At 36.9% G+C, this 24,256-nt stretch overlaps 2 protein-coding genes across 2 annotated transcripts; one reads left to right on the forward strand and one right to left on the reverse strand.

Moving 5' to 3' along the window:
• Positions 1-1,036: 1,036 nt before the first annotated feature.
• On the reverse strand, positions 1,037-6,015 carry LOC138899530 (uncharacterized). Its single transcript, XM_070186069.1, has 2 exons — positions 5,909-6,015; positions 1,037-1,337 (listed from the first exon to the last, which is right to left on the reverse strand). Exons 1-2 carry the CDS (start codon positions 6,013-6,015, stop codon positions 1,037-1,039), a joined length of 408 nt encoding a protein of 135 aa, XP_070042170.1.
• A 12,044-nt stretch (positions 6,016-18,059) lies between these two features.
• Positions 18,060-21,529, forward strand: LOC104102261 (uncharacterized). Its single transcript, XM_070186011.1, has 2 exons — positions 18,060-18,366; positions 20,952-21,529. Exons 1-2 carry the CDS (start codon positions 18,226-18,228, stop codon positions 21,291-21,293), a joined length of 483 nt encoding a protein of 160 aa, XP_070042112.1. The 5' UTR covers positions 18,060-18,225; the 3' UTR covers positions 21,294-21,529.
• The last annotated feature ends 2,727 nt before the right edge of the window (positions 21,530-24,256 follow it).

The following is a 24,256-nucleotide window of genomic DNA, read 5'->3' on the forward strand; positions in this document are numbered from 1 at the left end:
ATGCCTGGAAAATCATAAGGAAACACATCAGAGAACTCCCGGACTACGAGCACTGAATCAATCGACAGATTCTCTGCCATAGTGTCTTGAACATAGGCCAAATAAGCCAAACAACCCTTCTAGACCATGTGTCGAGCCTTCATAAAGGAAATAACCCGACTGGATACACCAGCAAACGAACCCTTCCACTCTAATCTAGGCAACTCTGGCATCGCCAAGGTGATAGTCTTGGCATGGCAATATAGAATGGCATGATATGGAGATAACCAATCCATGCCCAGGATGATCTCAAAGTCGGTCATATCAAGCAGCAGAAGATCTGCTCTAGTCTCGTAACCATAAAAAGTAACAATCCAGGATCGGTAGATCCGATCCACAACAACAGAATCGCCCACATGAGTGGACACATAAATATGAGTACCCAATGACTCATGAGAAACAACCAGGAAATGAATAAACCGAGATGAAACATAGGAATACGTAGACCCTGGATCAAATAATACTGATGCATCTCTACCGTAGATAGAAATAATACATTGGATCACGGCATCTGCGGCCTCTACATCTGGTATGGCCGAAAAAGCATAGAACCTAGCTAGAGCGCCATCTGACTGGCCTCTACCTGGCTGGCCTCCACCTCTAGAATGACCCCTACCCACCTGCCCTCCGCCTTTGGGCGGCCAGACAACTGGTGGAAAAACTGGTGCTATAATCATAGGCTGCTAACCATGTTGCACTGCCTTGACCCGAAGCCTGGGGAAAAATCTCCATATATGACTGAAATCCCCGCATTCGAAACAACACCTCGGTATGATAGACTGCTGACCTAAAGCCTGGCCCTGATGACCTGAATACTCATTGGAGGAACCCTGAATAGCTGGCGGGCGGTAAGAACTCTCTGGCATAGCACTGAAATAGGGTTGCACTGGAGCACCCCGAGGAGGTGGCAGTGCTGGATAAGGGGGGCTAATGGATTGACCCCTCACTGACCTCTACCCCCAGTCGAGGCACCACTGAACTCTCCTAAATATCAAAACTATTTGTCCCTCGCCGCCTGCTCTCGGTTCTGCTGATGGACACCCTCGATCCTCCAAGTTATATCTACAACTAGCCTGTAAGAAGTCCTCATCTCCACCTCTTGAGCCATGGTGGCCTGAATAACAGAGTGCAATCCGGCGACAAACCTCCACACTCTCTCTGAATCGGTAGGTAGTATCATAAGTGAATGGTGAGACAACTCAGAGAACCTTGCCTTATAGTCAGTCACTGACATCTGACCCTGCTGGACCTGCTCGAACTGGAACCACAACTCTTCCCTCAGAGATGGTGGAATGTATCTGTCCAAGAAGAGGTGTGTGAACTGTACCCAAGTCATGGGAGGGGAACCTGCTGGTCTGCCGAGAAGATGTAACTTCCACCACCTATGGGACCTACCCTCCAGCTGAAAAGTGGTGAAGTCTACCCTGAGAGACTCTAATATCCTCATGTTGTGCAGTCTGTACCTGCACCGATCAATAAAATCCTGGGGGTCCTCATGTCGCTCACCTCCAAAAGCAGGATGATGAAGCCTAGTCCATATGTCCAATAGCCTATATGTTTAAAGCTGAAGGGGCGTGGCCAGCACCCGGTATCATACTTGGCCCGAGCGTACCACTCTGTAACTGTGAACTCTAGAGGAATGACCCTCAACCTAGGCCGATGAGGCCATATTCTGAATCATCTAAAAATATTGTCTGTCTCATCTGAGGGGTAAAGATACCCTATATATATATATATATGCAGGCTGACGAGGCCGCCGTGAACATCTACTGATATACAAACTATACAGGACTTGTCTACAAGCCTTTAGAGATAGTTAAACTGTATCATGGTCAGGACAGGGCCTCGACCTACCCATCAAACCTGTATATATATAAAACGGACTCCAAAACTCTGGGGAAGTGGAGCTTACCAACCAAGCTGATATTTGGCTCTGTCTACTGGGAAGGTTTACCCAACTGTCTATCAGGACCTGCAGGCATGAAATGCAGCGTCCCCAGCAAAGGGACGTCAGTACAAATAATGTACTGAGTATGTAAGGCAACAAAATAACTAAAAGCTGAAAATGAACTGATGATATAATAACAGAATGTAATCGGGAGTCAAAAATAATCTGAAGATATGCTTACCTGCTGATACTGACTCAACTCTCTCCATATAGTATGTAAAATAGTTTTCCGACCCTATAAGGCTCGGTATGTGTAACTGCCTTGCCGTAGTAGGCTCGCTTATAGGCGCTCGGGCATACTAGGCTCTGTATCTCGGCCATTCTGGGCTCGCTCATAGGCGCTCGGCCACAATAGGCTCGGTATATAACTTACCATCTGATCAGAGGTTGCCCAATAGGGGCCTGCCCACCGATTATAGCTCGATGGCGGTAAAACTACTGTAATATTGTATACATATATATATATATATATATATATATATATATATATATATATATATATATATATATATATTCTCTGCTCTCTTGGCTGAAAAAAAAATACTCAACTGAATATGAAGTCCCGATAAGGGAGGATACTGTCACTTCCGAGACTAGGATTATGTGAATAAATTCAGGAATACGAACTTCTCTTTATGCCTCGTTATCAAACTCATGTAGTTACGGGATCATGCCAAAATGAAGAAAGGTTTAGCCTTAACATACCTTTTCACAATCTTTCCAATCACCAACTTGAACTCGCCTCTTCTAACCTTAATCTACAACAACGATAATAATACTATCATTAAGTTACGAAAGGTACAACTAACGCACAACGAACGACAAGCTTATTTTGTATTAAAACAGACAGCATCTCCCCTATAATCCTTACTTCCTCCAAATTCAAGATAACACCAACAACACCAAAAACAACAATAACAAAATGTATACATTTTTTTCCAATCTTATGCACACCACAAAATATTACAAAATAGCCCAACACGCCCCAATCTCTTCATACACAAAACGACCACCGTAGTAGTGTCAACAATCCGAAAATGTTACGACGAACGACCAGCCCAACATCCTGCATTTATGTGGTGTTTCTCCACAGCCTCCCTCCTCCAAAAATCCACAAAATAGTAGTAAAACACGCATCCCAACAGCACCACAAAACAGTCCGCTACAAGTGAATAACTCGAACTCACGGCTTTCGATCACCGTCTCGTGAGTTCTAACAAATATAGAACGACTTACTATGCATTTACAACAGAATAAAACAGATGAAATAGAGCAGTAAACTTACCTTATTTGTTGGATAACTCGGCTCCTATCTTGGTTCTTCAAACTCTAGGCTTTACCTCCAATTAGAACTTGAAAGGGAGAGAAAATCAATTGGGGTTTGGGGGAAATTGTTTGGGAGGAGTTTTGCAGAGAATGAGTCTGGTTATTTTGCCACATTATCAGCCTAATATATTAATGGGATTGGACTTTTAAAAGGCCTCTTTGAACGACCCGAACTGGCCCATTTTTGGACGACCCGAAAAGGCCCAGCTTTGGATTCTCGTGTAAGTAAGTAGGTGACAGTCTGTGCAGTTGTAGAAAAACGTCCATATCTCTCTACTACAATATCATATTGACAAACGGTTTAATGAGTTGGAAAATAGAGTCATAGATCTTTAATTTGATGGGTGGAACACCCCATAACTCTACGTATATTGGGAGAAAATGGCAGTTACAGTTGACCCAAAGTTTCAGTAAAACTTATGAACGTAACTTGTGATGACTTTCATCGACTTTTGTTCCACCACTCGCCTGACTTCAAAACATAACACACAACTATCATATGACTAACATAAATCATAACATAACCTTCTTATCAATTTAAACACCCTGGTCTCACTCCAAAAGTACATGTTATAACATTCCCACTTTGTCGACTTTCGACGAAACATTATGTTTTTTCAATTCCTTTAGCTTCTGAACCTTCCAACCATCTTTGTACTTGTTGTTCATGATATTTAATATTTGTTACCTCCGAGGTAATATGATTAACTTACTTTGTAAACTTTTCAAATATGATTTCATTTATGAGCTTACATCAATTGAATTACGACGTACTCGTACATACGAAAACATGGGTTGTAACATCATTCCCCCCTTTGGAACATTCGTCCTCGAATGTTGACTGGTGCACTTATCAGTCTCATAAAATATAGCTCTCATAAATACTTTATTACTGACCTTTTCATCTAGGCAATTATTCTATGAATAAATCCATAGGCCAGGGCATTCCCCATTTAGGCCTCTTTCTGACACCACGACTTTTGGTCTGAATCCTTCCAACCTCGTAATTAATGCGACCTTCTGTAATGCAGCCTGTACGACTTTGTCCTTGTATGTGCTCCTATGCGATTCTTCTATTCCTTTTCCTCTAGCTTTTAGCCAATCTCTAGGCCTCACTTTGGGAACATATATAGAACTATGACAAGTTGTTCCTCCCGGTATATATAGGTGTAGTGAAGTTCTTCGCTCGGTACTTTGTCACACTTACGACTGTTGTGATATCTTGTTTCGTAGCCTTCTAAATATATCTGTATGGCTTTACTACATCTAGGTAGGTTATACTACACCATCACACTTACTTTGGTTTATTATTGCTGAGGTTTGCTACCCAACTCCAGGTTACCCTCTCGCTGCTTATCCTATATGTACAAATCTAAGTCCTTTAGTTCTTCCTCATTACTGTTCATCCTAATAATGACGGCCTAACATTATCTCATACTTTGGAACTTTTATCTTCCTATTGTTGATTCACCTTAATGTTGATCTACAATCTACCATTGATAAATTGAAACCTCTTACATAATATATTGTCCTTAGGGATCACGTCTCATCAGGGAACATCTGAAGTTATTTTCTCGATCCACCTAGGGGAGATACTATACTTCAATAACTGTATTGCATCGCATCCCAACGTGATTCATCTTATGAGGGGTATTCTAATCTTATGCAATTCATGAAATCCCTTCTTTTTGAATCATTAACCAATCAATGGCCTTAACGTCATCCTCTTATCTATCACAATTATACCCTTATTTTACTACCAGGGCAACATTTCATCTCTTCAAATTTCTCAAAGTCTTAGACTCCTCTGAGTTCATTCAGGCTATACTGAGTTTTTTTTAAACTTACGGAAACCATCAGCTCTCTTGTTTTGATGGGCTTAATTCTGAAGCCTTACCTATTCTCGTAAGCTTCTCAATCACCTATGCTTATCCTTACTCCTGTCCGCCTAAAACCTTGTTGCTCTACCATACTTTATCTTGCGACCTACACATATCTATTTATAGTACTCACAACCTTCCTTTAACTTTATAGCACCATACATTTGATTATGTTATTCTGGAACTTCAAGCGAGACATCAAACCGTCTCTAACTCTTCTTTAATATCTTAACTAGACCTCTCGGTACTTGGAAACTATATGCTAGAAGATATGTCATTGACAACACCAATATTATTTGTGGATACTGAATCACGACGCTTCTAGCCCTCTATCTGATGTATGGACTATTCACAACCTTCTAAACTTATGCATCTCATACCTTCTTAACATTTACCTTACTTAGCTTTTAATCTCTCATTGTATCTTCTGTCTCTTTCATAACCTCCCTTCCACATAGGTAGAATTCACATCCACGGCTTGAATCTCTACTATAAACTTACACCTCTAGTACGTACAGAATCCGGTGGGAGCTTCATACTTACTCCTTATGAGGCTGGTATTATTTTTTTTCTGGATTTATTATAGAGCCATTATAGAATATGGGCGTTGTACTATCTTTCTAGTACCTCTAATCTTAAGAGTGATTTTGCAATGTTCAGAATCATGATTTCTATAATTATATTGGTCTAATAATCAGACTCCTGATTCACTTACCTGATGTAACTCGTTAGTTTCCTCTTCTCCCAGCCTTTAAGTAGGCTTAAGCTATCTTTCGGTCTACTGCTCAGGGTATTATTACTTTCTCCTTTGGTGGACGCCATGGAACATCCATAATATAATCTTCTAACAATTCAAGCATTTGTCTGTGAGGTGGACTCAATTCTTTCTTTTAACTTTATACCAGAGTCTCCTATAGCTGTAGGAATGTCAACATATATGCTGCATGGATAATACTCTGTAATGTTGACTGCGGTCATAACGTAACTAAGATTAAATAATTCCTTTTGTGCCTTCTCAGTTTTCTTTAAAAGTGCGGAATTACTTCTCTTGGCCGTTCTGCCACTTGTTGCATGAATACTTGGCTTATCTTAGTGCGAACACCTATTGGAATTTCGTGCAACTCATATGATCTCAAATATTACTTTTGATTTTTTTCTTCCTATTCATTAGCCACGATAGGTGCCACTTTCTTATGGAGTGTATACAATATTATAGTGAGACTGTTGTTACAAGATCATTTCTTCTTTAGGTCACTATGCTTATGTTGAAGACTTCTTCCTTATTTCCTGAGCTAGTCTTTCATTGTAGCACTTAGGGAAGACCCTCTGACTCTTGTAAAGCTGGTAGCTTTTTACATTATATACCCGACGAAAATTTTGATGTACTAACTCGTCAATAATTATCCTTAATTACTTATCTCTGCGTCCTTATGCTCATAGGGTTACTTCTGCACTCAAATTTTTATTATCTCCTCAGTGGAACTCTCTCTTTTATTTCCATAACACTTATACGGTACCTTTTACTGCCTAACTCCTATCAGAATATTCCTCAAGGATTACGATATCATATCTACGAGACCGAATTTCCTATGTTGGGTTTCACTTCGTTTATCTTGCATGATCTACTGATTTATCTGAGACCTCTTGTCTTGCCATGGCTAGGCTCTTCCTGAATTACTGAATGAACTAATAACTACTCGTCAGTCCATGCTCATATTTACCTTCTGGGTAACCTCTCTTGGGTTATGTCTTCTACCTTAACTTAACTTTTGCACTGGCTCCTAATGTATCAAGTGTTCATTCGTTCTTATTTATCAATAACATCTAGTGTGGGAATCCTTATTGCCTCTCCCTGGCGTCGTGTTTCATAATGTTCTGGAGTCGTATAATGTCTGTAGGATCTGAATAAATGTAATATCATTCCTTTCGTCATTTACTGCATTCTTCCTTTACTATTCCATAGTTACCTGAACCACTTAACTCCGACTTAATACCATATTACACCATCTTACCCCCTTTAGGGGTGTATTAACAAGTAATGCTATGAAGACTTACTTATAAATATTTTACCTCTTCATCTTCGACGTTTTTTCACGTCTTTATTGACTCTTACTCGCCTTGCAGTAACCCTTATGTACCAAGGATAATTGAATATCTTACACACGACGGTATCAAATACCTAGTGTAACTAGAGCACTTAGTCCCTTAAGATTAACTTTGCTCAAAGTGCTTGCTTTAGGGAATTGTCTTCCTGAGTGACCTTCAAAGGTTAATATTCTATTGTCGATTGTATTATTGCTGGAATGCGATCTTTGAAATTCTCTTGATGTCGACTATCATCACCTCATTCGATCCCTAATTGATGTTCAGTTTATCTTGTTTACTAGCCCATTCTGATTTCTATTACTCCGGGGGTCTAAATTATTTTGTTTTTGTAATCACGTTGGACGCACCAAATCATTTCTCTAAATGTGGATATGACTTTTGTCCTATACTCTTTTATTGTCTCAAGACCTGTCACCTCTTGTTTTTTCCTTTACTTGACTATAGACTCTATCATCATATCATATTTTGATTTACTGTTATCACCCATTTATCACATCTTACTCATTAGACTTCATTTACTCTCTTCTTATTCTCCTGCTAATACTTCTGTTTATCGCATTATTCTGAAAACTTCAACAAAACACTGTTTCACTTTTAGCTCCCCTGGCTCAACCCACCATTTCGGGTTACTATAACCCAAGATGGATCTTGATATCCCATCCTTCTCTTAAACAATATATGTTATCTCCCATAGGGAATAACTAATATGTGTGTGGCCAATTGTACATACCTCTATTTTTGTTGAAGGTAACTTAGAATCCTTTTATTTCTCTACTTGACGTGGAAATTCGGACAATCTTCATTAACTAGGTACCTCGTACCCTTCTTCACCTTGCTTCTGTTACCCGTTGAAACTTATACTTTTACCTTCTGATACTCCCATGGCCTGCTATTCACGGGGTATATTAGATATTCTCGTCTTAGGGTAAATGGGAAATTCGCACATATGGTAAGCACGATCTAATAGGGTCTCAAACAGGGCCACGTAGTCAAGAATTCTCTCTCTACTAATGCTTTTACATGCTATTGTATTAGCCCTTTAGCTAGCTATAATTTTTCTAATTGAAAGCATCGATATATCATTAGCAAACATAAGTTTTGGCTCGAACTCTTATGACTCAGCTCTATAGCACGATTTGGATTTGAATGAAGGGTAACAAACTCCTAAATGCCTTATAGCCTCCTGCTTATAAGTGTGGTGCACAACACACCCATAAACAAGACTCTACTAGACATGGCTTGTAGACTCCCTAGGATAGAACTACTCAGATACCAAGTTTGTCACGCCCCAAACCTGAAGGGGCGTGGCGGCACCCGGTACCCTACTCGGCCCGAGTATACAACTCTGTAACTGTGAACTCTAGAGGAATGACCCTTAACCTAGGCCGATGAGGCCATATTATGAATCATCTGAAAATATCGTTTGTCTTATCAGAGGGGTAAACAACCCAAAAACTCATATATATATATATATATATATATATATATATATATATATATATGTGCAGGCTGACGAGGCTGCTGTGAACATCTACCGATATACAAACAATACAAGACTTGTCTACAAGCCTTTAGAGATAGTTAAACTGTATCATGGTGGGGACAGGGCCTCGACCTACCCATCAAACCTATATACCATCTAATCAGAGGTTGCCCAATAGGGGCCTGCCTACCGATTATAGCTCGATGGTGGTGAAAATACTGTAATATATATATATGTGCAGGCTGACGAGGCTGCTGTGAACATCTACCGATATACAAACAATACAAGACTTGTCTACAAGCCTTTAGAGATAGTTAAACTGTATCATGGTGGGGACAGGGCCTCGACCTACCCATCAAACCTATATACCATCTAATCAGAGGTTGCCCAATAGGGGCCTGCCTACCGATTATAGCTCGATGGTGGTGAAAATACTGTAATATTGAATACATACATATATATATATATATATATATATATATATATATATATATATATATATATATATATATATATATATATACACTCTCTACTCTCTTGGCTGAAAGAAGACAATACTAAACTGAATATGAAATCCCGATAAAGGGAGGATACTGTCACTTCCGAGACTAGGATAATGTGAATAAATTCAGGAATACGAACTTCTCTTTATGCCTCGTTATCAAACTCATGTAGTTACGGGATCATGCCAAAATGAAGAAAGGTTTAGCCTTAACATATCTTATCACAATCTTTCCAATCACCAACTTGAACTCGCCTCTTCTCACCTTAATCTACAATAACGCTAATAATACTATCATTAAGTTACGAAAGGTACAACTAACGCACAACGAACAACAAGCTTATTTTGTATTAAAACGGACAGCATCTTTCCTATAATTCTTACTTCCTCCAAATTCAAGATAATACCAACAACACCAAAAACAACAATAACAATATATATACATTATTTTCCAATCTTATGCACACCACAAAATACTACAAAATAGCCCAACACACCCCAATCTCTTCATACACAAAATGACCACCGTAGTAGTGTCAACAACCTGAAAATGCTACGACGAACGACCAACCCAACATCCTGCATTTATGTGGTGTTTCTCCACACCCTTCCTCCTCCAAAAATCCAAAAAATAGTAGTAAAACACGCAGCCCAACAACACCATAAAACAGTCCGCTACAAGTGAATAACTCGAACTCACGGCTTCCGATCACCGTCCCGTGAGTTCTTACAAATATAGAACGACTTACTATGCATCTACAACAGAAAAAAATGGATTGAATAGAGCAGTAAACTTACCTTATTTGTTGGATAACTCGGCTCCTATCTTGGTTCTTCAAACTCTAGGCTTTACCTCCAATTAGTACTTGAAAGGGAGAGAAAATCAATTGGGGTTTGGGGGAAATTATTTGGGAGGAGTTTTGCAGAGAATGAGTCTGGTTATTTTGCCCCATTATCAGCCTAATATATGAAGGGGATAGGACTTTTAAAAGGCCTCTTTGAACGACCCGAACTGGCCCATTTTTGGATTCTCGTTTAAGCAAGTAGGTGACAGTCTGTGCAGTTTCGAAATAACGTCCATATCTCTCTGCTACGTTATCGTATTGACAAATGGTTTAATGCATTGGAAAATAGACTCATAGATTTTTAATTTGATGGGTGGAACACCCCATAACTCTACGTATATTGGGAGAAAATGGCAGTTACATTTGACCCAAAGTTTCATTAAAACTTATGAACGTAACTTGTGATGACTTTCATCGACTTTTGTTCCACCACTCGCTTGACTTCAAAACATAACACACGACTATCATACGACTAACATAACTCATAACATAACCTCCTTATCAATTTAAACACCATGGTCTCACTCCAAAAGTACATGTTATAACATTCCCACTTTGTCGACTTTCGACGAAACATTATGTTTTTTTTCAATTCCTTTAGCTTCTGAACCTTCCAACCATCTTTGTACTTGTTGTTCATGATATTTAATATTTGTAACCTCCAAGGTAATATGATTAACTTACTTTGTAAACTTTTCAAATAAGATTTCATTTCTGAGCTTACATTAATTGACTTACGACGTACTCGTACATACGAAAACATGGGTTGTAACATTTCCTAACACCCTATAGCCTCTCGAAGATAGGTACAGACGTCTTCGTACCGATCCACAAGACTCTATTAGGCCTGCTCATAACTTGTGAAACTTACGTGAACCTAGTGCTCTAATACCATGTTGTCACGATCCAATTTCACCTATAGGTCGTGATGGCACCCAACATCACCGCTAGCCAAGCCAACTAGTGAATTAGACATATTCCTCTTTTAATAAGTTTCCGAGCAATTAAACTTTCCTTATTTTCAAGATTTAAGAAAATAAAAAGGTTTAAATAAATAAAACCAAGTAACAAGTTCGAACACTACAATTTCACTGGTGTGTGTACCAAGACCTGGTGTCACAAGTGTATGAGCATCTAGTACATTATACAAAATTCTAACTATTGTCTGAACGTAAAATAAACAGAACACAAATACAAAAGAGAGACTCTAGGGGCCGCAGAACGGCTCATGAAGCAGCTCACCACTAGGCCTCGGGATATCTGGGATACGCGCCGGTAGGACCGCCTGATGCACCTGACTCACATCCTGCACAAAAAGTGCAGCAAGTGTAGCATGAGTACGTAAACAACGACTACCCAGTAAGTATCAAGTCTAATCTCGAAGAAGTAGTGACGAGAGGTCGACTTCGATACTCACTATGGGTCAATAATTATTTAGATAAAAATCTTAAATAAATATTGGATGTGTAAATAAATTTAAGTCTTCTCAACAAGCAGGAGCAAATAAGTCTTTCACAATTATATAATTTCCAAATAAGCCATTCTTTTTAAAGGTTGTAATCCTACAAGCCACAACAAAATATCAAGACACCAAGTATTATTATTATTAAGCACGATTTATGTCGAGGTCGTACGGCCCGATCTGGAATAATGTGTACACTGCCGAGGGTCGAGCGGCACGAATCATAGATGTATCTATCTACTGCCAAGGTGTTCGGCCCGATCCACAAGAAGAGAATGATACTTTATAAGCGTTTGACTTAAACATTATTGAGGTTATACACAAAATAATACGAATTTCACAAGCGATCTTTCACAATTTCTCTAACAAATACTAATATAATTTAGGCATTTTTAAGTTACAAGTATGGTGAAAAAATTCCAAATAGTTCGTGAATTGGGTCGTAAGACTACCCGGACAATAGCATAATTGTAGCTACGCACGGATTCTCTTCACCTCGTACGTACGTAGGCCCTACAATTAGAAATAATTATTTATTTACAACACATATGGGTTAAATTTCCTCTTATAAGGTTAGACAAGAGACTTACCTCATCTCAAAGCTAAATTCCCGATCACGATTTCGCGTTAAAGCCTCAATTTGGTACTGAAAAATCCGAAACTAGCCAAATGTTATATAATTTAATCAATACATGCTCAACAATTCGAAATTTAACTTAATAACTAATTACCCAAACCAAATTGATAAAATTCCTAAAATTCACCGCAGATCCACGTGCCCGGATTTCTAATATTTTTGGAGGGAATCGTTACCCATAACCTTAAGAACTCAAATATATAATTTTCATCCCATTCCATAACCATCTTCATGGTTAAAATCTCATTTTTATCAAAACCTAGGTTTTTCATCTAAACCCTTGATTTTTACAATTTACATATTAAAATCTACCCATAATTTATGTATTTAACTCACAATAGGTAGAATTAACTTTCCTCCAAGTTTCTAGGCGAATACCCCTCTCAAGAAGCTCCAAAATCGCCCAAGAATGAAGAAAATGAGCTCAAAAATGGCTGAGCCCCGTTTTAAGACATTCTACCCAGCGATTTTTCACTTATGCGGCTCGACAACCGCATATGCGGCTCCGCATCTGCGGAAAGGGCCTCGCAGAAACGGTCCTTCCCCTTAGGCTCTTTCGCTTCTACGACCAGCGGCTCGCTTCTGCGAGATCGCTTCTGTGGTACGTGCGCCGCACGTGCGACCTCTGTCAGCTCCTACGATGCCTTCTCCGCACTTGCGCCTTCCCAGGTGCGGTCCATTTCCCCGCTTCTGCGGTCACTGACAGCCTTCTCTGGGATGCTTCTGCTCCTTGTGGCTCACTTCTACGAGCTCACACCTACGGTTGGCCAAGCGCATATGCGATTGCAGCAGAAGCTGGAAGCTTCAGCTACTGCTTCTAAATCCATACTTGGTCTGAGCCTCGTTTGATTAACACCCCGGGCCCCGCCCGAACATTCCAACAAGTTTGAAATCATAAAACGGATTCGTTCAAACCCTCGTAACCAATTAAACAACATCAAAACTAAGAATCATACCCCAAACCAAATTGATTCAACTTAGAAACTTTAAGTTCTTCAAACTTACTCCGAAAGCGCTGAAACGCTCCCGAGTCGTCCAAAATCTGATTCGAACATACGCCCAAGTCCAGAATCATCATACGAACCTATTGGAACCGTCAAATCCCGATTCTGGGGTTGTTTACTCAAAACATTGATCGAAGTCAAACTTACCCTTTTAAAGCCAAACTAAGGAACCAAGTATTCCGATTTCAACCTGAACCCTTCCAATTCGTGAACTAACCATCCACACAAGTCATAAAATAGTGAAACCACATACGGGGTGTCTTATTTAGGGGAACGGAGTTCTAAAAATCCAAAACGACTGATTGAGTCATTACATTCAGGATGACTTAGATTTGGCGTTGCAAGAAATGAGAAAAAACGCGGATAGGATGACGGACGAGGAGTTTGTTGTCATAGACAAAAAGGCAAAATCAGGTATCATCTTAAATCTCTCAAATGAGGTTTTACGTGAAATTTCTGTAGAAACCACAGCCAAAGACATGTGAGAAAAATTGAAAACCTTGTATATGAAGTAGAACAGTGAAAAATAGACTTTACCTGAATTAGAATCTTTATACAATTCGTATGGGTGAAGGTACATTTATTCTCTCTCATCTTGATACCTTTGATTCTATTCTTATGGGTTTGAGTCATATAGAAGTAGAAATTAAAGATGAGGATCAAGTCGTATCACTGCTTTGTTCTCTACCCCCATCTTTTAAGCATATAAGAGATACTATGCTTTATGCAAAAGATAATATCTCTTATAAGGATATTAAATCTATCTTAAAATCAAAAGAACAGATAGATAGTGATATTACTAGGAAAACTAGTGGAACTCAAGCGGAAGTTGGCTTGTTTGTTAGAGGTAAATCTGACTCAACATCTAGATACAATAATTTAGAATGTCGCTATTGTCATAAGAAATGTCACATTATTTTAGAATTCCATAAGCTGAAAAATAAAGAAAAGCATAAGTAAAGGAACACAGAGCACAACGCTGACACTGTTGAAGCTAGTATAACTACTGATGAGATTGATTAGAGAACTATATTTTTAGTAGCTGAAACTAGTTTCAAATCTGACAATGAGCGGATTTTAGATTTCGGTTGTTCGTATCATATGTGTCCCAACAGGGACTTATTTTCTACATATGATTCAGTTGAAGGCGGAGTTGTCCAATTGGGCAACAATGCTACTTGTAACGTTATGGGTAAAGGTACAATTCAGATCGAAATGCACGATGGTGTGGTGAGAACTCTCACCGATGTTAGATATGTTCTTGAGTTGAAGAAAAATCTCATTTCTTTGGGTACTTTAGAATCTCTTGGGTGCAAATTCACTGGTGAAGGTAGAGTTCTGAAATGTTTTAAGGTGCTCTTGTGATCATGAAAGCACACAGATCTGATTCATTGTATACTTTATTTGGATCTACTGTTATAGGCACTACTACAAGTTCGATATCAGACAACTTGTCTGATTTTGATGGTATTAAATTTTGACATAAGCCCATTGGGGCTCGGGAGGTGGAGTAAAATAGTTATATCATCCAATTTAGGCCAAATTGGAGATTTGTAAGATATGGCCTACATTTGTCCATAGCAAACTTGGAGCCAAAGTATTTAAACTTGGAGCCAAAGAATTCTAGCTTGGAGCCAAAGAAAAAAAGTATTTTCTTTACTTGGGGACCAAGAACTTTTTCCTATAAATATAGGCCATCTTACTTCATTTGAATCATCCCATATTTTGATTAGAAAATTATATTGAGTATTCTTGTGATAGAGAGTTTTGTTATATTCCATAGAGTTAGTGTTGGGAAACAATTTGAGTGAACCTCTTCTTTGTGAGTGATTGTAGCGAGGTTATTCGCTTGATATATATTTTGAGATAATTAGAGTTTCATCTCTAATTTTGTACGTTCTTTTGCATACCAGTTGTTATAGTGAAATTGCTCATCTCTGCTTGTGGATGTAGGTCACCTTGACCGAACCACGTTAAATTTGTGTCTTCTTTATATGCTTTAATTACTGTTATTATCAACTTGCGTTGTCTTTGTTATTGTCATTATAATGTTGTTTGACTACGTTTTGCCCTACCCGAGTTCCTGATCCTAACAGTTTACCGATTACAATAGCATGGAAGGAGAGATTTAAAATCTCAAAGGAGAGAGCTCCTTTCCAAAAGTTTACATCTCATATTTATAATAGGCTCATAAACCATCAAAGGAGAGAGCTTATTTCACAAAATTGTTAGCGGCTTCTTTTCTCTTGAATCTTTTGTCAGGAATCGGGTTCCTCTTGGTTGCTTTGTCTGTGTTGTGCTTGTACTGATCTTGCTTGAGGGGAGGACATTCCTTGATAAAGTGTCATGGCTTTCCACATTTATGACATAAGTCATACCCTCTTGGCTTGTTGGAGCTTCCTCATTTTGGAATACCTCCATTCCTGCGAATCATTTTCTGAAATCGCTTTGTCAGGTAAGCCATAAGCCATATCAGCATCCTCACCACTTGAGTCATTGTTGTTTGTCTTGAGAACCAAGTTCTTATCCCTTTTGGGCTCTCTTCTCTCATGATCCTTCTTCTTCTTCATTTCATAAGTTTTCAGATTACCAATGAGTTCATCAATGGTTAACTTTTGTAGATCCTTTGCCTCCGTGATAACATTTACTTTGCTTTCCCAGGAACCAGGTAATACACTAAGTATTTTCCTGACCAGTTTGTTATTTGGAATGATTTCTCCTAGAGAATGGAGCTCAGTGATGATGAAAGTGAAACGAGTGTGCATGTCCTGAATGGATTCATCTGAAGTACTTACCTGAAGTCTAAGTACTATGTGTAATATGAACAAGAAACAGTTACATTTGCATAGAGCCTAAGGAAAAAAGTTGAAGGGCTCCTTGCCAATGCTGTAATGTTCTACCTCTAGCATGTATATGTAATGCAATTTCTCTACGGATGCTATCTGTTTTGACCATACCTCGAAATATGAGCATATTCCTTTCCCTCCATACTGCGTATACCAACATGCCAAACAATGTCCAGATTTTCTTTTAGCACCTTTATTGATCCATTGTACTTCTTCTTGCAATCTCGAACTAGGGTGACCTAACCAGACTTGCCAAATTTATTTTTCTCTTTTAAATAATACTAATTGCAAAGTGAACTTAAACTGTTCTTTTTTCGAAATTTGATACTTAAAACTATTTTTTAAAAGATTAGCCAAACATAATTTGCGTGCAAAAAATACTACTTAAATGAATTGGCTAAACACAAATTGTTGCTTTACAAAAGTACTTTTTTAAAAATTAATTTTAAATAAAATCACTTTTAAATAAAAGTACTTTCTTGTTCACAACTTTATTAAGGTTGAAATAATGACTATTTTTCAATGACTTTGCAAATAGTGACTATTTTTGAATTACTAGTCCGAAAACTGACTAACCGGTGCTATTTTTACCATAAAAATAAGCTTGCTTTAAAAAACACCTGTCCCACAAAATCTTTAAGATCACATTCAGCTTTGAATTAGTGAGTCCTTTTAGGGCAAAAGGCGATTCAAAAGTAAGCCGGTCAATCAGGCCAATCGATGTCAACCCGCCCCCCTAAGGGTGAACTCCATCAGTTCTCGATCAGGGTCGATTCGGGTTGCCCTAGAAATGATCGGGCTCAATTATTATTATTTATATTTTTTCTATTACTACAATTGACATTCACATAAGCTATAGACAACCATTTTGATATTGAAGTCTATTTTTTGTGTACAATTTTATATATCGAAAGATTGAAATGTTGTACCACTTTGAGGAAAAGTGTAAATTGAATAGAAAAATAATTATTTTTCTCAAAATTGCCTCAGTATGTTCACCTAGATCTCGGAAAATATACGAAATAAAAAAAATACTTACAACTACCTTTACACCTATTGATAGTTTATCATCCTATGATTAAAAACTTTGAATTAGATTAGGCTAAACAATTATGTAATATTATATTAGGCTACTAATATTAAGCTAATGATAATACAAGAAAATACTAACCGGGTCCGGGGCCTTGGTGGGCCGAGACCCGAGACTCAAATTCCAATCATTTTTATTTAAAAAAATGATACTGTACAGTCGCTCTTAAAATAATAATCGAAATATATTTTCACCTCGTAAAAAAAATCGATTAACTTTGATACAGTCAAGCTTTGACCGGATATCTTTTGGCGGATAAATTTGTGAAAATTTATGTATAATTTTATAGTATAAGATAAAATGAGGTGTATTAATATATGCATTAGACATAGTTAATTACTACTCCTTAAGTGAGTCAAGGATGCCTTAAACAAAAACACTTTAACCATATCATTACGGACATGTTAAAAACTACTACTCCACTTTCTTTGTTTCAACTTTCGGTCATATAACAACATCGTCTGCTCTAAATTTTTTTTGGATATTATAGCAAATTATTGTTATAGAAAATATATAATATAACAAAACATGAAATTTGGTTCAGGAAAAAACTTGACTTTTATAGTGAAGTGTTGTTATACAAGAATATTGTTATAGAGATGTCTAATCGTATATGTTTAAGAATTTAAAAGGTTCATCTTTGACTAGGGAACCATTAAATGTGTTAAATGGTTCATCTTTGTAAGTAATTTTTAAATATGAAAATTTTGTTTTAAAAAACTTGAAAAATATATAATTTTATAGTCAAAATTTGAACTTTGACTCTCTTACCCCCGAATCAAATTATATAAATTGAAATGCTTAAAGATATTAAAATATATAAGCAAGTGGTATATATCAACTGGCATATATGTCAGTTCCAGCAACGCACAAAATATGTTTCAGCAAACCGGCTAACCAGTTTCCCAGTCACCAATTCCTTTTCAACCTCAAAACCACCATTAAAAAAACCTCACACAAACAACGCACAAACAAAAAAATTAGTCGGCGCAGTTTCAACATCTATATATATAATCACAAAATCCCATTTTTATCAGTCCAAAAGAATAAGAAAAACATGAAGGGGGCAGTAGAAAATGAAGGAGAAGAATTAAAAGGGGTGGTTAGTCTTGAACTACTGAAGGAAAACATGGCTGATTTTGCAAAAGAAAGAGAGTGGGATCAATTCCATACTCCAAGAAATCTCCTTTTAGCACTGGTTTGTACATATCTAACACTTTTCTTTAACTTTTATTATTTGACACCCTTTTTTTTTGTAGAATGAAGCAGTTTTGGTTATGTAGGGTAAGGTTCGTACATAGTGCAACTTTGTCCTCTATGTGTTTTTTTGTCCGTGTGTTTGTTTTTTTTCTGTTGTGCTCATTTCTGGGGTTTTGTTTTATCATGTTTATTTAGCTTTTAGTCTCACAAAAATGGTGTGTTCTTTTTATTTTATGATTTCTTGCTTTTATTGTTTACCATCTGATGTTCTCTCGCCATCGTTTGTTTCGGTTTTCTCGATATCTTGCTATTGGAAACAATCTTGCTATTGTAAACAACCTCTCTACCTTCCAGAATAGAATTGACCAATTTTATAGGTACTTGGTATCCCGAAGTTTAATAACTATGTTCACCAAAACTTGAAATATAAAAAAAAAAATGACCGAGTGTTTTTTGCCTCCGTTGAAATTTGACGGTATATCGCGTTATTAGGCAATTTTTCTGTGTTCTTTTGGAGTAACTTTGAGGAAAAACTAGTTTTTTTTCTTGCTCAATGGCTCAGTCTGTAAGTCAGTTTTGATTCTTTTTGCTTTTGTTTTAGTTTTTTTTTCTTTTCAAGAATACTTTTGCATATAGCTTAGTTGAATCAAAGGATAGTTGTGTTTTTCACTGAAATTAGTAATGGCTAAGAAGGAAAGTTGGAGTCTTTGAAAGCTCAAACCAGTTTTCTGTATTTGACAAAAGCATGAAACAAAAGTGATCTTTCTTTTTCTTAGAAATATATGTGGGTTTTGGATCATGTCATTGTTGAGGATTTCCAAATTTGTGAAAACCCCAGAAAAAGCATTCTTTTTCCCTCAGTTTTCTTGGTAACCACACAAGGCAGTACTAATTATGTTCCCTAGAATGTAATTATAGCATTGCTGTCAAAATATGGAAACTAGTGCAACACTTGCACTAAAACTGATCAGTTACCATAACACACTGCAGCAAGGGAAAAAAGCATAACATTGATTGATTGAGTAAAATGAGTCTCAACTTTTATACATGGACAGTGCAAAGAAATTTTGAACTATCATTAATTAAACAATGAATGTAGTAAGTAAGCAAGCAACTTGAAAAATAGATAAATAATTAGGCACACGTTAAGCTATACTAATAATATAAACTAATTTAGTATTAGTTTGTATAAATTAAATCCTTTGATAAATAGCTTAGTGTCTTTTATCCCTGCCTGTTGCTGTGGTTTCTTTTTTTCTCTTTACTTGAGTCGATAGTCTATTGGAAAATGAGGGATAGGGGTAAAGTTTGCGTACGCTTTAACTTTTACGACTCCACTTGTGGGATTTCGCTGGATTTGTTGTATAAATAGCTTGGTGTCTTTTATTACTGTCTTTTATTAAACAATGATTGTAGTAAGCAACTTGGAAAATAGGATAAATAATTAGGCACACGTTAAACTATACTAATAATATAAACTAATGCGGGAAGCGAGGCTTAGATGGTTCGGACATATTCAGAGGAGAAGCCTAGATGCTCCGGTACGGAGGTGTGAGCAGCTGGTTGTGGAGGACACGAGAAGAGGTAGAGGGCGGCCTAAGAAGTATTGGGGAGAGGTGATCAGGCAGGATATGGCAGATTTCCGAGGACATGACACTAGATAGGAAGATGTGGAGGTCGAGTATTAGGGTTGTAGGTTAGGAGGTAGTTGAGTCGTGCCTTACTTCGTACCATTGTGGGACTAGCCATGTAGGGTTTTTGTTTGAGATAGCTAGTGGCAATATTGTGGTTTACTATTTCACTTTTCAGTACATGTCCTATTTACTAACTATCGCTTTTTCTTTGCATCTTTCTTCTAGATTTCATGGTGTTCCTATTGTTCTTATGATTGTTGTGGTGATACTAATATTTACTAATATTGTCTCCCTTTGCTTTGCATCCTTCTTCTTGATTTCATGGTGTTTCTATTTATTCTATGATTGTTGTTGTGATACTAATATTGTTTATTTTTTGCCCTTTTGTCCTTTTTTTTTTAGCCGAGGGTCTTTCGGAAACAGCCTCTCTACTCCTTCGGGGTAAGAGTAAGGTTTGCGTACACACTACCCTCTCCAGACCTCATTAGTGGGATTTTACTGGGTTGTTGTTGTTGTTGTTGTTTGTACAAATTAAATCCTTTGATAAGTAGCTTGGTGTATTTTATTATTGTTTGATCGCTATGATTTCTTTTTTCATTTTACTTGAGTCGAGAGTATATGAGAAACAGTTTCTCTACCTGCTCAGGACAGGGGTAAGGTCTGCGTATACACTAACCTCCCAGGGGCACCATACTTAAATTGTTTTTAGTGTTTAGAGTGCCAAATTATGTATATTTTCATATTTTAAGGTATGTACACATACATGTATAAGGATTTTGCGAAATTTATGGGGTCCGGTGACCACTCAATGGTATACGTAGATAAGCTCCACTTGTGGTATTACACTGAGTTTGCCGTTGTTATTGTAGTATAAATAACTTGTGTTGATGATGATGAAGAATTTGGTATTTGGTTATTTTAATGCATGTTTGTTTTTGAATACTACTAGGTGGGTGAAGTGGGAGAATTGTCTGAAATATTTCAGTGGAAAGGTGAGGTCCCAAAAGGGCTACCAAATTGGGAAGAAAAAGAGAAGGAGCATTTAGGTGAAGAGCTCTCAGATGTATTGCTTTATCTTGTCAGGCTTTCAGATATCTGTGGCATTGATCTTGGTATAGCTGCACTCAGAAAACTAGAGCTTAATGCCATTAAATACCCTGTTAGCCTTTCCAAAGGTTCATCCAAAAAAAGTACTACCCTTTTGTGCAAAAGTACAACAACAACCTCCACCAACATCAACATCAACATCAGCAATGAGAGTGAAAATGGTGTGACTGATGATCTTCTTTAATTTCCTTTTTGTCCTTTTAGTTTCTTAGACTTGCTATGAAACCTACTAGTTTTGGTACTAAAGTGGGATAAAAGTGTTGATAAGAGGTACAAGTTACCAACTTTGGTGTTTGCCTTGTGCATGTTTCCTTTGACTCCTGGTTAATACTATCTTTTCTCAGACAAATGTGTTGAGATTTGTGTAGTAGTAGTACTAATATAGTTGGTTGTATGCTTTATCCATGTTCCTTTGCTATTTGGTTAATGAGTAGTACTATTTTCCTCAGACAAATGTATTGAGATTTGTGTAGTATAATACTCTTAAAAGTATTCTCTCTTTTCTTAAATTCCGTACCCAGGTTTACATAAATTAAAATGGAGTGAGAGGTACTTTCTCTGCCTCAAATTATCTTCGCGTTTCTGTTTTATACGCTCCTTAAGAAAATATTAATCGAGGTGTGATCACAAAATAGGACAAATATCACTTTTAGCTTGTAGCAGAAACTATTTAATTCGATAGTCACAAAAATGTAAAATTTGTATATAACATACAAATATCTATATATATATACAATATATATAAAAGTATATATTTTTCAAATAGTATTTTGAGAGTGGCTATACAATATCATTTTTTCAAAATAATATAGATATAGTACTCCTATATTACATTACAATTTTGTAATCAAAAGTTCTGCAAGCAAACTACACTGAACATGCAAATGTAGCCACTTATCTCCAATAAAAAATATGACATTGCATTACATTTAATTAAAAATCTAATAATGATGCCACGTAAGCATAAATAGATAATATCTAAGTTAAAAAATCTAATAATGATGCCACATAAGCATAACGGTCAATGACACAACACGCTCTCTTTCTTTTGTCCAAATTATCGCTATAGGTCGTCTACGATTATGGTGTGTATTGACAATTTTTACTATGCAATTTCATTGTGGGTGTTTCTTATTGAGCAATATTTTTGTCTGTTAGTATTGCTTAATAAGCAATATTTTGACTTTAATGGAACAGTAATTTGTAAAAATAGGTTCTTATTAGCTTGTTGTTCTTGTCTGTTAGTTGTACATTTAATTGTTATGTGAGATCGATATGATAGTATTTTAACTTCATGGAAAATTATAAAATGATATGAAGGATGCAAAAACAGGTTCTGTGCTAGTTCTGACGTTCATATATTTAGTGAAGTTATAGGTGGTAGTGTTAAGGTTATTACGTAACAAATTAAGTAAGATATTTTTAGCACAAAATAATTGTTCTCTTCTTTTCCTTCTAATTGTCAAAATATTAAAACTCATTTGGGTTATGGGTCAAATCGGGCTGAAGAATAAATGAGTCTAACTTAGATATGGTCTATTTAAGCTTATGTGGCATTATTGTTAGATTTTTTAATTAAATTTAATGCCATGTCATATTTTATTGGGTATTTTGTAGTTTTTGAACTAGAATAACTTTTAAGTTGCAAAGGTAAAGTTTAGTGACTTTTAAGTGATGAAACATAGTTAAGTGACTTATGTAAAATAAATGATAAGTTGGATGACCATCAGTAAAATTAACACCTTAATACATAGTTTGGCCTCCGAACTTGTATCGAAATATCTTTGATACATTCATATTTCACTGAAAATCTCTTGCACTCCATTTCTTTTTCCTGAATTGTGTTTAGTACATGCTATTTATGTTTTTGGAAAATAATTTCATTTCATTACCAGGGAAAAAATAATAATGTACAAGACAGTTCAAAACCCCCTAAAGCTAGACATGAACATAAGTTGGAAAAATGGGTTAGAGTGTTTGACACTGTTAACTTGGAGGGGCAAAATTGAGCCACTATTTTAACAGCGATGGGTCAATTTTGTACCAAAAACCAAACAAATGGTACTATTTCTCTATTTCCAACAGTTTAGGGGCAATTGTTTAACAAATGGTATAAATACACCTCGGATATTTTTTATACGAGGTGCTGTTATCATTTTCCATTTCTTTTTCCTTTTTTTTCTTTTGCCAAAGGCTTGCATTTCTGCTTCTTCTTTTCTCCCGGTCGCAGTTCGGATCAAGGTAATTCATTGTATTTTATAATCTATTATTTTTGCAATTATTTTGTTGTATAAATAATTAAATCAGAGTTTGCAATTTCTATGCTTCTTTTTTGAATTTTCAGAATGTTGATGATGCAAGAAGAAATGATAATAGCTTGCGGAGGTTGTACTTAGAGCTGAATTAGTCATACGTAGCCGTTATAATTGGTTAAGTGGGTTAGGATATAATTTTATAGGTTATACACTTTAGTCCCTCAATAGTTTAAGTTACAAGTTTATATAGTTACACTTTAGTCCAGAAGATGTCACTGTTGGGGCACTTTAGGTCCCTGTCAGAATTAGTTATATTCTCTTGTCTTGTAGTGAGTAGTGGGGATTATATAGGTGCTTGTACTCATCTGAATGATTATCAATCAAAACCCCATTTTCAATTTTGCCCTAACTTTCTGTCTTGCTTTTCATTTGTAGCTGTAGCCTAGTTATTCTCTTTTCCAGTTTTTTTTTGCTTGTGCATCAGTGGCATCAGAGCAGTTCTTGGCTCTGTGGAGATCATGACGTCGAAGATGAATGAGGTGATGAACATATTACAGAAAATATCACTGGACATGTCAAACTTTGCAGCTAGACAAGAGCAACTGGAGATAAACCATGAACAAAGCTGCAGAACTCAAGATGAAGCTTTAAACGAGCTAAGGGAAGTGTTGAATGAAGTTGTGCTTGGGGAAAAAAGACCAGAAAGAGATAAGGAACTAACGTACAATGGAGGTGAGCTATATTCACCCAATGATAAACCCTTCGATCTAGCAGATCTGGTGACTCCCATAACAAGAGGCAACCATGGTGGAGTACCTTCCATTCCTGCTAACACCCAGGCTTTGGGTTCTTCTCATTCCCAGGTCACTCATGCTGGCTCGAGCTCATCAGT

Source organism: Nicotiana tomentosiformis, chromosome 9 (genome assembly GCF_000390325.3).
Source record: "Nicotiana tomentosiformis chromosome 9, ASM39032v3, whole genome shotgun sequence".
Classification (NCBI taxonomy): domain Eukaryota; kingdom Viridiplantae; phylum Streptophyta; class Magnoliopsida; order Solanales; family Solanaceae; genus Nicotiana; species Nicotiana tomentosiformis.

Coding starts and splice junctions, on each gene's coding strand:
- LOC138899530 (XM_070186069.1), bottom strand. CDS start 6,015: ATGGCGTCCACCAAAGGAGAAAGTAATAATACCCTGAGCAGTAGACCG. Junction 1,338..5,908: donor AAACTAACGAGTTACATCAG/GTAAGTGAATCA, acceptor CTTCTTGGACAG/ATACATTCCACCATCTCTGA.
- LOC104102261 (XM_070186011.1), top strand. CDS start 18,226: ATGAAGGGGGCAGTAGAAAATGAAGGAGAAGAATTAAAAGGGGTGGTT. Junction 18,367..20,951: donor GAAATCTCCTTTTAGCACTG/GTTTGTACATAT, acceptor GAATACTACTAG/GTGGGTGAAGTGGGAGAATT.